Raw genomic sequence first — 14,174 nt, 5'->3', positions numbered from 1 at the left:
GGGCAGTGGCCAAGAGGAGCTACCCCACGTCCAATGAAAGGAGCAGCAGCTGCACTTTGCTGGAGCAGCCGTCAAGAGATACCCAGGTCCAAGATAAGAGAAACCCAAGTAAGATGGTAGGCGCCGAGAGAGGGCATCAGAGGGCAGATAGACTGAAGCCACAATCACAGACAACTAGCCGATCTAATCACACAGACCACAGCCCTTGTCTAACTCAGTGAAATTAAGCCATGCCATGTGGGGCCATCCAAGATGGACGGGTCATGGAGGAGAGGTCTGACAGAATGTGGTCCACTGGAGAAGGGGACGAAAAACCACTTCAGTGTTCTTGCTTTGAGAACCCCATGAACAGTATGAAAGGGCAAAAAGATAGGATACTGAAAGATGAACTCCCTGAGTCGATAGGTGCCCAATAGGCTACTGGAGATCAGTGGAGAAATAACTCCAGAAGGAATGAAGGGATGGAGCCAAAGCAAAATCAACACCTAGTTGTTGATGGGACTGGTGACAGAAGCAAGGTCCAATGCTGTAAAGAGCAATATTGCATAGGAACCTGGAATGTCAGGTCTATGAATCAAGGCAAACTGGAAGTGGTCAAACAGGAGATGACAAGAGTGAACATCGACATTCTAGGAATTAGTGAACTAAGATGGACTAGAATGTGTGAATTTAACTCTGATGACCATTATATCTACTACTGTGGGCAGGAATCCCTGAGAAGAAATGGAGTAGCCATCATGGTCAACAATAGAGTCCAAAATGCAGTACTTGGATGCATCTCAAAAACGACAGAATGATCTCTGTTTGTTTCCAAGGCAAACCATTCAATATCACAGTAATCCAAGTCTATGCCCCAACTAGTAACGCTGAAGAAGCTGAAGTTGAACGGTTCTATGAAGACCTACAAGACCTTTTAGAACTAACACCCAAAAAAGAGGTCCTTTTCATTATAGGGGACTGGAATGCAAAAGTAGGAAGTCAAGAAACACCTGGAGTAACAGGGAAATTTGGCCTTGGAATATGGAATGAAGTAGGGCAAAGGCTAATAGAGTTTTGCCAAGAGAACGCACTGGTCATAGCAAACACCCTCTTCCAACAACACAAGAGAAGACTCTACACATGGACATCACCAGATGGTCAACACCGAAATCAGATTGATTATATTCTTTGCAGCCAAAGATGGAGAAGCTCTATCCAGTCAGCAAAAACAAGACCAGGAGCTGACTGTGGCTCAGATCATGAACTCCTTATTGCCAAATTCAGACTTAAATTGAAGAAAATAGGGGGAACCACTAGACCATTCAGGTATGACCTAAATCAAACCCCTAAAGATTATACAGTGGAAGGGAGAAGTAGATTTAAGGGACTAGATCTGATGGATAGACTGCTTGATAAACTATGGATGGAGGTATGTGACACTGTACAGGAGACAGGGATCAAGACCATCTCCATGGAAAAGAAATGCAAAAAAGCAAAACGGCTGTCTTAGGAGGGCTTACAAATATTGTGAAAAGAAGAGAAGCCAAAAGCAAAGGAGAAAATAAGAGATATACGCATCTGAATGCACAGTTCCAAAGAATAGCAAGGAGAGATAAGAAAGCCTCCCTCAGTGATCAGTGCAAAGAAATAGAGGAAAACAACAGAATGGGAAAGACTAGAGATCTCTTCAAGAAAATTAGAGATATCAAGGGAAAAATTCATGAAAAATGGGCTCGATAAAGGACAGAAATGGTATGGCCCTAACAGAAGCAGGATATATTAAGAAGTGGTGGCAAGAATACTCAGAAGAACTGTAAAAAAGAGCTTCATGACCTAGATAATCACCGTGGTGTGATCACTGACCTAGAGCCAGACATCTTGGAATGTGAAGTCAAGTGGGCCTTAGAAAGCATCACTGCGAACAAAGCTAGTGGAGGTGATAGAATTCCTGTTGAGCTATTCCAAATCCTGAAAGATGATGCTGTAAAAGTGCTGCACTCAATATGCCAGCAAATTTGGAAAACTCAGCAGTGGCCACAGGACTGGAAAAGGTCACTTTTCATTCTAATCCCAAAGAAAGGCAATGCCAAAGAATGCTCAAACTACCGCACAATTGCATTCATCTCACACGCTAGTAAAGTAATGCTCAAAATTCTCCAAGCCAGGCTTCAGCAATACATGAACCATGAAGTTTCAGATGTTCAAGCTGGTTTTAGAAAAGGCAGAGGAACCAGAGATCAAATTGCCAGCATCCGCTGGATCATCGAAAAAGCAAGAGAGTTCCAGAAAAACATATATTTCTGCCTATTGACTATGCCAACTGATGCCTTTGACTGTGTGGATCACAACAAACTGTGGAAAATTCTGAAAGAGATGGGAATACCAGATCATCTGACCTGCCTATTTAGAAACCTATATGCAGGTCAGGAAGAAACAGAACTGGACATGGAACAACAGACTGGTTCCAAATAGGAAAAGGAGTACATCAAGGCTGTATATTGTCACCATGCTTTTTTAACTTATATGCAGAGTACATCATAAGAAACACTGGGCTGGAAGAAGCACAAGCTGGAATCAAGATTGCCAGGAGAAATGTCAATAACCTCAGATGATATCACCCTTATGGCAGAAAGTGAAGAACTAAAAAGCCTCTTGATGAAAATGAAAGTGGAGAGTGCAAAAGTTGGCTAACAGCTCAACATTCTGAAAACTAATATCATGGCATCTGTCCCATCACTTCATGAGAAATAATTGGGGAAACAGTGGAAACAGTGTCAGACTTTATTTTGGGGGGCTCCAAAATCACTGCAGATGGTGACTGCAGCCATGAAATTAAAAGACTCTTACTCCTTGGAAGGAAAGTTATGACCAACCTAGATAGCATATTCAAAAGCAGAGACATTACTTTGCCAACAAAGGTCCATCTAGTCAAGGCTATGGTTTTTCCAGTGGTCATGTATGGATGTGAGAGTTGGACTGTGAAGAAAGCTGAACACTGAAGAATTGATGCTTTTGAATTGTGGTGTTGGAGAAGACTCTTGAAAGTCCGTTGGACTGCAAGGAGGTCCAACCAGTCCATCCTAAAGGAGATCAGTCCTGGGTGTTCTTTGGACAGACTCATTTTGAAGCTGAAACTCCAATACTTTGGCCACCTCATGTGAAGACTTGACTCATTGGAAAAGACCCTGATGCTGGGAGGGATTAGGGGTAGGAGGAGAAGGGGATGACAGAGGATGAGATGGCTGGATGGCATCACTGACTTGATGGACATGAGTTTGAATGAACTCTGGGAGTTGGTGATGGCCTTGGAGGCCTGTCATGCTTTGATTCATGGGGTCACAAAGAGTCCGACATGGCTGAATGACTGAACTGAACTGAATGGAATACTTTCTTCTGCATCTGAGAGTTTGTGAAGAGAAATTTTATCTTTGGAATAAAATTTATTTGGGAAATATTTATATATTTATTATTTGTTGGTTGTAAAAAATGGAGAATAAAAGGAAGAGAGAAAGGCATTAACAAATCAAGCTATAAAGAAATAGGACACCCAAATTTCAGGAATTAAATTCTCTAAGACTGTGGGACAGGCTTATGAATCTAATTCTAAGTGGTGATTCAGTTGGAATCAATGTATTATTATAGAATTCTGGTTCCTATGGCCTCTGACAAAGGACCTCCAAATAGAATATTCCCTACCATTCTCTTTTCAAACCATAGATTTTTAGTTCCACTAGATTTTCTGTCTATGCCATAGTGAGGTGGTGAGGGAAGGGAGGTTTCCTTGAAGAGAAATCAGCAGAGTCTCATTGAAAGAGAGTGTTAGGAGCATTAGTGGTGTCGTGTGACTCAGGTCACAGAACTGATGCTGAGAGCAGTAACTGGATATGACCTTTGTCTTCCTCAGGGAAGGGGTATGTTTTGGTGGAATGGAACAGTTGTGTTATGTTCTTCATTCCCCTCCAGAAAGGATCCTTTAGACTCATTTATTTGTAGACACAAGTCAATGCTACCTCATTATGCTAATGCTTCTTTGAGATACAGGGTTTGTATCTTAACAGAGTTGTTTTTATGGCAAAGGATAAAGATTTAAAGGTGTAATTTCAAGCTTTAGGGAGCTGGGGGTTTGAGAAAGGCTGTATTAATTAGAGTCAAGAGCAAATCACTGTAATAAAGAGATCTGTAAATACAAAGACTAAAATAGGTAGTTGTTTCAGTTCAGTTCAGTCACTCAGTGTAGTCCGACTCTTTGTGATCCCATGAATTGCAGCAAGCCAGGCCTCCTTGTCCTTCACCAACTCCCTGGAGTTGTTTATTTCTCTTTTAATGTAAAAATGCATCTTGGGTAGAACTTGCTCTGAGAAGCTTTCCAGATATCCAGGCTGATAGGGGCTTAGCCATATTCCAAGGGGCATATTATTAATTGTCTGCAAGTCTGAAGCTGAGTTCCATATCCACATTCAACTATCAGGAAGGGATAGAACAGATTTCCTCTTTAAGGAAATGATTGAAAGTGAAAGTGAAGTTATGTCCGGCTCTTTGTGACCCCTTGGACTGTAGCCCACCAGGTTCCTCCGTCCATGGGATTCTCCAGGCAAGAATACTGGAGTGGGTTGCGATTTCCTTCTCCAGACCTAGGGATCGAACCCAGGTCTCCCATATTGCAGGCAGACGCTTTAACCTCCGAGACACCAGGGAAGCTGGTGGCTAAAGGAAGTGAGTAGGCTAAAGTCATACACTTTGCTTCTGCTCACCTTCTATTGGTGAGAACTTTGGCCACTTAGAGACCAAAGGGGATTGATTGCCCCTTGAGTAGCCATGTGCCCATGTTGGGTAATTAGCTGACTCAGTTATCTGAGTGCACTCCGCCACCACTCAACTCTGTATTCAGAAGTTATACTTTCTTTCTATTCTTTGAAAGAAAAGATAACTGATGCTGTGATGGTCACAGACATAAAAGCGGAAAACTTCCCCACTCTGGGAAAAGAAGCATACATCTAAATCCCAGGAGGTTGCAGAGAGTCCCATATAGAGTTAACCCAAAGAGTGACATATCAAGACACACTGGAATTAAAATGAGAAAAATTAGAACAGGAGAAACAGCAGAAAGGACCAGGAAATGATGGAGGACATTACTGTTGTAGCTGAAAGCAAGAAAGAAATCCCTGGTCACCAATCTACAGGACTTTAAAGAACATATAAATATCACAGATTATCTGACCTTTTACAAAACCCTCAACATTTGTATAAACAGGGCTTCCCTGGTGGCTCATATGGTAAAAAAAAAAAAAAAAAAAGCATCTGCCTGCAATACAGGAGACCTGAGTTCGATCTCTGGGTCAGGAAGATCCCCTGGAGAAGGAAATGGCAATCCATTCCAGTATTCTTGCCTGGGAAATTCCATGGATGGAGGAGCCTGGTGGGCTACGGTCCATGGGGTCGCAAAGAGTTGGACACGACTAAGCGACTTCACTTTCACTTTCAACATTTGTATAAGGCCCACTGTTGTTATGTCTATTTTTGTAGGGAAGAGTTGAGGGTGGCCGAGGTTGAATGGTTATGAACTGGTTTGGCTTGCTTTGTTTTGTAGAAATCTAGGTAGGTATATGGAGAAGGCAATGGGACCCCACTCCAGTACTCTTGCTTGGAAAATCCCATGGACAGAGGAGCCTGGTAGGCTGCAGTCCACGGGGTTGCTAAGAGTCAGACACGACTGAGTGACTTCACTTTCACTTTTCACTTTCATGCATTGGAGAAGGAAATGGCAACCCACTCCAGTGTTCTTGCCTGGAGAATCCCAGGGACGGGGGAGCCTGGTGGGCTGCCGTCTATGGGGTCGCACAGAGTTGGACACTACTGAAGTGACTTAGCAGCAGCAGCAGCAGGTAGGTATATTAGCTTCCTACTGCTGCTTTAGCAAATTACCACACATTAGTGCCTTAAAACAGTACCAGTTTATTTTCTTATAGTTTTGGGACTCAGATGCCCAAAATGGGTTTCACTGGGCTGAAACAAAGTTGCTGGCAGTATTGTGCTCACTCTGGAGGCACTAGGGGAGGATCCATTTCCTTGCCCTTTTCAGCTTTTAGAGTTGTATTCCTTGAATTCCTTGCCTCATGGCTCCTATCTTCCTCTTCAAAGCTGGCATCACTGCATCTTCAAAAATCTTTCCTAACTTCCATCTTCGTCTTATAAAGAGCCTTGCAATTACATGGGGCCAGTCCAGATAATCCAGAAATCATTTCCCCATCTCAAGATCATGTCATTTAATCATGTCTATAAATTTTCTTTTGCTATGTAAAATATCATACTCGTAGATTCTGGGGATTAGGAATTGGTTATCTTTAAAGAGGTTATTGTTCAGCCTACCACAGTAGGTATCCTGCTGGCTTAGAAGGTGGGAAAGAAAATTTGTTGTGATTTGGAAAAGTTAGGTCTGGGACATCTGGATGATATGAAATAATATGGGTTAAAAGGTAAATTGAAATCATCTATTCTGTCATCATTTCTAATATGAAGTAGCACTCATAATTATCTGAAAATTTTTATTGAAGCATGAGAGCAATATGTCACTTTAGCATTTTATTCATTTGGCAAGTATTCATTGAGCATATATTAGGTGCCAGACTATGAGTTCCAGAATACTTAACCACGTATAACATTTCCTTTTAGGAAATTTCAGTTTTGTGGGGCAGAGAGAGAAAGACATTAGTAATTTCACTACAGTGTGATGAATTTAATAATAGGTATTCAGAGCATTAAGGCAAAACATAGGAACAACATCCAACTATCTGATCAAAGAGGATTGGAAATGCATCTCAGATATATCAGTCAGGGTTCAATCAGAGAGGCAGAACCAGAGGTTTGACTGTAAGAAGCTGTGGAAGCAGGTGAAGAAATCTCTGCAAGGTTGTTGTGTTCACATCTGATGTTGGAGCTTGAAGTCTGCAGGACAGGCAACTGGGAAGGGAAGGTGGGTGTAAAGTAGAGAGCAGGGATAAGGTAGAACCCACAAGCTGGGGACTGTGTCAGTCTCTTGCTGCCTCCGACACTGAGGATGTTGATGATGTAGTTGTCCTGCAGGAGAAGTTGGTGTCTTTTGTAAACATTACTCAACCCACTTGGCCCAGAAGTGACAGAAGCTGGAGGAAGACCCAAGGGAAAGTAGAGTGGCTGCTGCCCCACACCAGCGAGGTGAGCTGGCAGAGAGATGAAAATGTGTGTGAACTGCAAGTTGACCCATCCCAAAGCCCACAGCACTGGAAGTGATGGAGGAAAAGGGGCTTTCCTCTAACTATAAGTAGATGTCCCTGTCGCTGGGATGGTTTATATTAGGATGTGACACAGGTGGGAGGAAGGTAAGGTGAGATGAGTGAAAGATGAACCCGAAGTCTTAAGTCAGGCAAGATCACTGCAGATCAACATCTATATATCAACCTTCTTATAAACCAGAATAAAGTGTTAAACAGGATCCTGATGGCAATGGGGACCACTAATTATGTTGATTATGCAGTTTGCATTTCAAAAAGTTTAAAGCCATTAGCAGAGCACACTCTTCCCCTCAGGTTTCAACTCTCCTTATTCTTCTCTCCTTAACCATCTGTATCCACAACAAAGTCTCCAGCTTCCCCCAACACTCTTCTTGCCTCAATATCTCTATCTGGAATAGTTTGTCTGCTCTCAATCTTCTTCCCCTGCAATGCTATTTCTTCCTTTGTAAATACTGCACAAGGAGATCAAACCAATCAATTCTGAAGGAAATCAACATTGAATATTCATTGGAAGGACTGATGCTTAAGCTCCAATACTTTGGCCACCTGATGGGAAGAGCTGACGCATTGGAAAAGACCTGATGCTGGGAAGGATTGAAGGCAAAAGGAAAAGGGGGCAGCGGAAGATGAGATGGTTAGATAGTATCACTGACTCAATGGACATGAATTTGAACAAACTCTGGGAGATAGTGAAATACAGAGGAGTCTGGCATGCTATAGTCTATGGGGTCACAGAGTCGAACTTGACTTAGGAACTGAACAACAACAGGCAGCATTCACTGCAGGATGGAAATAACAATACCATGTGTCTTCCTGAGGATGGAACCTTGTTGACATCATCCAAATACCCCCGCACAGTGTCTGGCACTTAGAAGATGTTCAGTAGGTAAGTATTGACCACATCAAGCTCCAAGAGTTTCTCATCAAACACTTTGCTTATATGTTTTTTCAGTTTTATTAGTGGTTTTGATGAAGTAAGGCTTTTTAATCACTGTCAGACAGAGAGAGGCTGGACATTTCTACATTTGAGTTAGAGGATCAAGAAGAGACTATAAAAGTTTCTTGCATCCTTCACAAAAGCATCTAAAAAGGACTCCAGTTATCAAGGGAGATAGGAAATCACTTCTCTTACGAGGAGTGCTCCAAGGCACTGGGGAACCTTGCATTCTTTACCGATGCACCTTCATTCTTTACCAATACATCTTCATAATTATCTTTTGTGGTGGCTTCTTTATCACTCCTGATTTCTTTAATCCCCATAGGACTGCCTGTCAGGTCCTTGGGCGGGTTATAATTATAAAGAAGCTTCAGTTTTTTTAAGTAGATGAAGTTAAACAGTCTTTGGAAGCTTTGTTTAATATTTGAAGTGGTCAATTTATATGCTATTTCCATAAAAATTTTGTTTGTTTTTTCTGCCAGCTCTCTGATCACAGGATCTTCATCCCTAATCACTCGGTCAATAGCTGTAACAGTAGACAGGCCATTAATTCAAAGCATTGCTTTCATAGTCTGAGAAGATCTCAGACTCAAAACAGTCTCACCACCTTTCACAGGAGCCCCGCTGCCCTAATGTTTGTCACTTAGACAAATAGCATCCAGGAAGTTTTTGTCTTCTGTCCTCACTGGACCTCATTATGTGCTGAGGGCATATTATGTGTTGAGCATTCTGCTAGACAGCATAAACATATATTCATGAATAGGCTCAATATTGCTCAGAATAATGAAAAAAGTAGAATCAGTCTAAATGTTCATCAGCAGGAAAGGGCTTAAAGTTATTAATGGAATATCATAAAGCCAAGTAGAACATACATGTTAACATGATGATGTAGACTCATGTTTCTTAGCATGAAAAGATGTTTATGACATGAGTAAGTGAAAAAATTATAAAACAGTTATGATAGTTTAAAAAATAAATACACAATAGTTTATATTTTTTAAAAATACCTGCAATTAAATATATACAAAAATGCAAATATCATTATATCCAGATGCTGAGCTTGTGGGAAGTTATTATTTTCTTTCTTAATAAAAAGAAATAGAGAAGGAAAAAACAGATAGATGTAGAAATGAGAGAAAAAGGAGAAGGAGCAGGAGGAGGAGGAAGAGAGCAAACAAAAATATCTGAGCAACATGGAGAGAGTGCTTTGCATTTAGCTGCTGCTGCTGCTAAGTCGCTTCAGTCGTGTCCGACTCTGTGCAACCCCGTAGACGGCAGCCCACCAGGCTTCCCCGTCCCTGGGATTCTCCAGGCATCAGGCAGTCAATAAATATGAGTGAATGAAAAAATGAAAAAGGAAGAAAATGATGTGTCAGTGTAGGTTCATCAATTGTAACAAATATACTACTCTGCTGGGAGATGTTGGTAACAGGAGGAGGCTGTGCATGTGTGGGGGCAGGAGGTATACAGGAAATATCTAGTTTCTACTAATCTAAAATGTCTCTTCAATATAAAGTCTGCTACCAAAAGAAGGAAGGAAGGCAGCCACCTTGTTTTCTGCTGCAACCTGTTTGATATTCTGATCCTGAAGGGGAAATATGCAGAGGCCGAGAGAGATCCAAACATTTTGATAGAATAAGTATTGAAAAGTGAAAGTGAAAATCACTCAGTCGTATCCGAGTCTTTGCAACCCTATAATCCATAACACAAATGTAACACAAATTACAACATATGAGTGATAGTCTCTCCGTCCTGTCCAACTCTTTGCAACCCATGAACTGTCACCTGCCAGGCTCCTTTGTCCATGGAATTCTCCAGGCCAGAATACTGGAGTGGGTAGCCTTTCCCTTCTCCAGGGGATCTTCAAAACCCAGATTGAATCCAGGTCTCCCACATTGCAGGTGGATTCTTTACCATCTGAACTTCCAGGGAAGCCCAAGAATACTGGAGTGGGTAGCCTATCCCTTCTCCAGTGGATCTTTCCGACCCAGGAATAGAACTGGGGTCTCCTGCATTGCAGGCGGATTCTTTACCAAATGAGCTATCAGGGAAGCCCAAGTCACTCAGTCATGTCTGACTCTGTGACCCCATGGACTATACAGTTAGCCTTTCCCTTCTCCAGGGGGTCTTCCCAAACCAGGGATCAAACCAGGGTCTCTTGTATTGCAGGTGGATTCTTTACCAACTGAGCTATCAGAGAAGCTCTTCTGATGCAAGTACATATTGCTATCTCCTAAAATGTAAATTCTCTAAGGGAAGGGACTTTGCTTTGTCTGCTGCTGTATGTCCTGCTCTTAGAATAGTGCTGTCATATTGTAGATGCCAGATAAATATTTGTTGAATGGATTAATGAGTGATTGAATTCTTAACTCTCTGTAGTTCCTAAGGATTCTAGGATGATAGCTAGGTCTTAGATAATGAGAGGGGTAGATGGAGAGATTGAAGCAGAGAAAGATAGAGGGAAAGAATAAAAAGTAAAAAAATATGCCCCTTATCCCAGTCCTTCTACTGATTTCCCCTTAACCACCTAACTACCTCTATAGCACTTTCCCATCCCTGGCATCACTATAGAGCTCAGATATAAATGGAATCACAAATAGGGAAGTTATTTAGACCTATATATAAAGATTTCATTATAATTTCAACACTTACCCTCAAGCATGACATCAATTTCATCTCTGAGCAGTAAATGGCCACCCAATTTTGCCAAGTACCCTATGCACAAATTAAAATTAAAGTTACCCCAAAATACATTATGAAAATACATTATCTGATAGTATCTACCTTCAGTGCTTTCTTCAAAGCAAAACATCTCTAGATTATTCTTGAATAATTAGTGATTTAAAATAATTAATAAATCTTTATTGAGATATATGTGTGTATATAAATGTGCACAAATCACATTTGTACACCTTAATATATGACCAGAGTGAATACTTCTAGCTACCACTTAGGCCTTTAAATAGAATATTACCATTATCCTAGGAGCCTCCTTTATGCCCTTCCCAATTTCCTCCTTCACCTTTCAGAATACATTCTTTTGCTCAACACTACATTGTGAGATTCATCCTGTTTTTAAACATAGCAATAGTTCATTCATTTCCATTGCTTCATGACAGAGGTTAGCAGTGTTCTCTCGAAACAGAGCCATGCTTATTAGCTTATTTGCTTATGGATCATCTCCAGCTTTTCTCACCCTACAAACAGCAGAGTTGAGTGGTTGCCACAGAGCCTGGTATTCAAAGCCTGAAATATTTCCTATCTGGTTCTTCACAGAAAGAGTTTTCTGAATGCTTTTTGTATGATATGCCATCTTATTAATGCATCACTTTTTAGCCATTGTGCTTATGATGGACAGTGTGTTGTTTTTAATTTGAGGCTATTATGAATAGTGATGTTATTGTGGGCATTCTTGTACATGAACTTTGGTGTAGATTTATATGCATTACTGTTTGGTGTATAGCTAGGAGTGGACTTACTAGCTAATAAATATGCTTATGGTCACCTTTAATCATTACTGCAGAAGAGTTGCCAAGGTGATTGTTCCAATTTTCACTCCCACCAGCATTGTACGAACATTTCTACTGCTCTCCATCCTTTCTAACACTTGATAATTGTTAGTCAATCTTTCAGTCAATCTCATGGATTTGGTGGTATTATTATATTGGATATACAAATTGGATATATAATTTTATATATGTTGAATATATAATTAGATATATAATTTGGTATATTGGATATACAGTTGTATATTTCTTTTGCAAAGCATCTGTTCTGTATGTCTCTTGCCTGTTTTTCTATTGAGTTGTTTTAAAATTATTTATTTTGGGGCATTTTAAATTCTGATTACTAGTCTTTTAAAAATATTACACCTATTACAAACATTTTCTCCTACCCCAGGGCAAAACTTTTCCATTTGTACTTTTCTTTTTGATAAGCAGAATTATTTATTTTTTGGCTGTGCTGGATCTTTGCTGCTGTGCAGGGGTTTTTCTCTAGTTATGGCTAGTGGGGGCAACTCATGGTGGCTTCTCTTGTTTGGATCACAAGCTCTAGAGCACAGGGTCCACAGCTGTGGCACACTGGCTTAGTTGTCCTGAGGCATGTGGTATCTTTCCAGACCAGGATCAAACCTGTGACCCTTGCACTGGCAGGTGGGATTCTTAACTGCTGGTCCACCAGAGAAGTCCTCTAATTTTATTGCAGTCCAATTTACAATTAGTGAATTTTGGGCTCCTGATAGGAAATTTTTGCTGTCTCAAGGTCATAAAGATATTCTCCCATATTTACTTTTGGAAACTTTATTGTTTTACCCTTTCGCATTTATGTATTTCAAATTCAACTGCAATTATATGGCATAAAATAGGGGTTGATTAATTACCTATGTAATTAATCTAGCACTATTAAGAGAGAAAAAAAAGTCCTCTCCTTATTGCTTTGTAGGATCATTTATATCAAAAATTATGTGAGGGTCAGTGTCTTAACTCCATTCTATCATTGTGCCATTTCTATATTACCTTAATATATGATGGGTCTTGATATCTGATAGTATAAATTCTTCAACTTTGTGGGTTTTTTTCAAATTTTCTTGGCTATTCTCAAACCCTTAAATTTTCATGTAAAAATTAGAATCAACTTCTCATATTTCATATACATACACACCCAAAACTCCTGGTGAAATTTTTTTTGGAGTTGTGTCAAATATACCGATCAAGTTGAGGAGAGCTGACCATGTTACAATAAAAAACTTGTCAGAATTTTCTAGTTTTGTTTTGTTTTCTGTGTGTGTGTATGTATGTTTATGATTCAGAATTGTACCTCTTTCCTTAGTTTTATTTTGGGATATTTGATAAATTTTGGTGTAATGTATTAGGCATTAAAAGATTAATTTTCTAGTATTTATTGTTAAGTGTGTAGAAACTCAGTTGATTTCTGTATATTGGTATTATATATAGAAAACTTGCTAAATTTAATTCCTATAGTTTTTATGAATTCTTTCCAATGTTCTAAATACTCAATTATTTATCTGCAAATTTTGGAAGTATTATTTTCTTTTTTTCCAAACTTACCCATTTTATTTCTTGTTTTTACCTTATTTTAGTTTTGAAAAATTCTTGGTCATTATCTCTCTAAATATTTAGTCTTATTTTTTTTCCACTATCCTTATGAAAGTGTATATTAGGCCTTTTAACCATATCTCATGTTCTTATGCTTTTTTCATATTTTCCATTTTTATCTTTTCAAGTTTTGATCTTGAGGCTGAATATTTTATTCTGACATTTCTATTTTTTCTCTTCCTAAATTTATTTATTTTAAATTGAAGGATAAGTACAATGTTGTGTTGGTTTATTCTGACATTTCTAATTCTCTTAATCTCATTTCAGTTCTTTCTAATCTGCTGCTAACTTCATTCATTGAGATCTGCATTCTATCTCATTGTGTAATCTTTTGAACATACTAATCATATTTATTTTAAAGTTCATATCTGATAAAGTTGAATAACCGCATGTACTAGATTCTGTTTCTACTGTTCTTCCTTGTAATTAAAAAAAATCTAAATGATTTTTTAAATTAAATATCAGTTATAGTGTATACAGATTTGTGTTGATACTGTTAGTCTCTGAGCATTTTATCTTCTCCCAGAGAGGATTTGTTTTTGCTTTTTTGGCAGGCAGTAGGGCTAGAAGTATATCTCCTTAATTAGACCATGGAGTTAGATATTCAAAGATTCGATAATTATAAGGGTTGGTATATTTTTAGTTTACTCTTACTCCTAGGGTAGAGACATCAGGGATCGAGTGGAAAACTTGGGTGTTTTTACCAGGATCCCTCCTCATTGTCAATCCACTCTAAGTTTTGTTCCACCAGTTCAGTGAAACAGCTAAAATTTCTTCATAGTTTATCAGCCTCCCACTACCCTTTTTGAATATAGAATTGGAAAATCCATAAAGGAAAATAACCCCCAAATATCAGGCCTACTTCTTTTAGTT

At 39.5% G+C, this 14,174-nt stretch overlaps 1 protein-coding gene across 1 annotated transcript in view; it reads right to left on the bottom strand.

Annotated features, from left to right (window-relative positions):
- Positions 1-8,375: 8,375 nt before the first annotated feature.
- The window catches only part of MROH9 (maestro heat like repeat family member 9), a 101,116-nt gene continuing 95,317 nt past the window's right edge, over positions 8,376-14,174 (bottom strand). The window contains exons 20-21 of the mRNA XM_027564102.1: positions 10,837-10,899; positions 8,376-8,710 (exon numbers count right to left, since the gene is read on the bottom strand). Of these exons, the coding sequence (XP_027419903.1) occupies positions 8,376-8,710; positions 10,837-10,899 (398 nt within the window). The remainder of the gene's footprint in view (positions 8,711-10,836; positions 10,900-14,174) is intronic.

Source organism: Bos indicus x Bos taurus, chromosome 16 (assembly GCF_003369695.1).
Source record: "Bos indicus x Bos taurus breed Angus x Brahman F1 hybrid chromosome 16, Bos_hybrid_MaternalHap_v2.0, whole genome shotgun sequence".
Classification (NCBI taxonomy): domain Eukaryota; kingdom Metazoa; phylum Chordata; class Mammalia; order Artiodactyla; family Bovidae; genus Bos; species Bos indicus x Bos taurus.
This window is presented reverse-complemented; position numbering and strand designations above follow the sequence as displayed.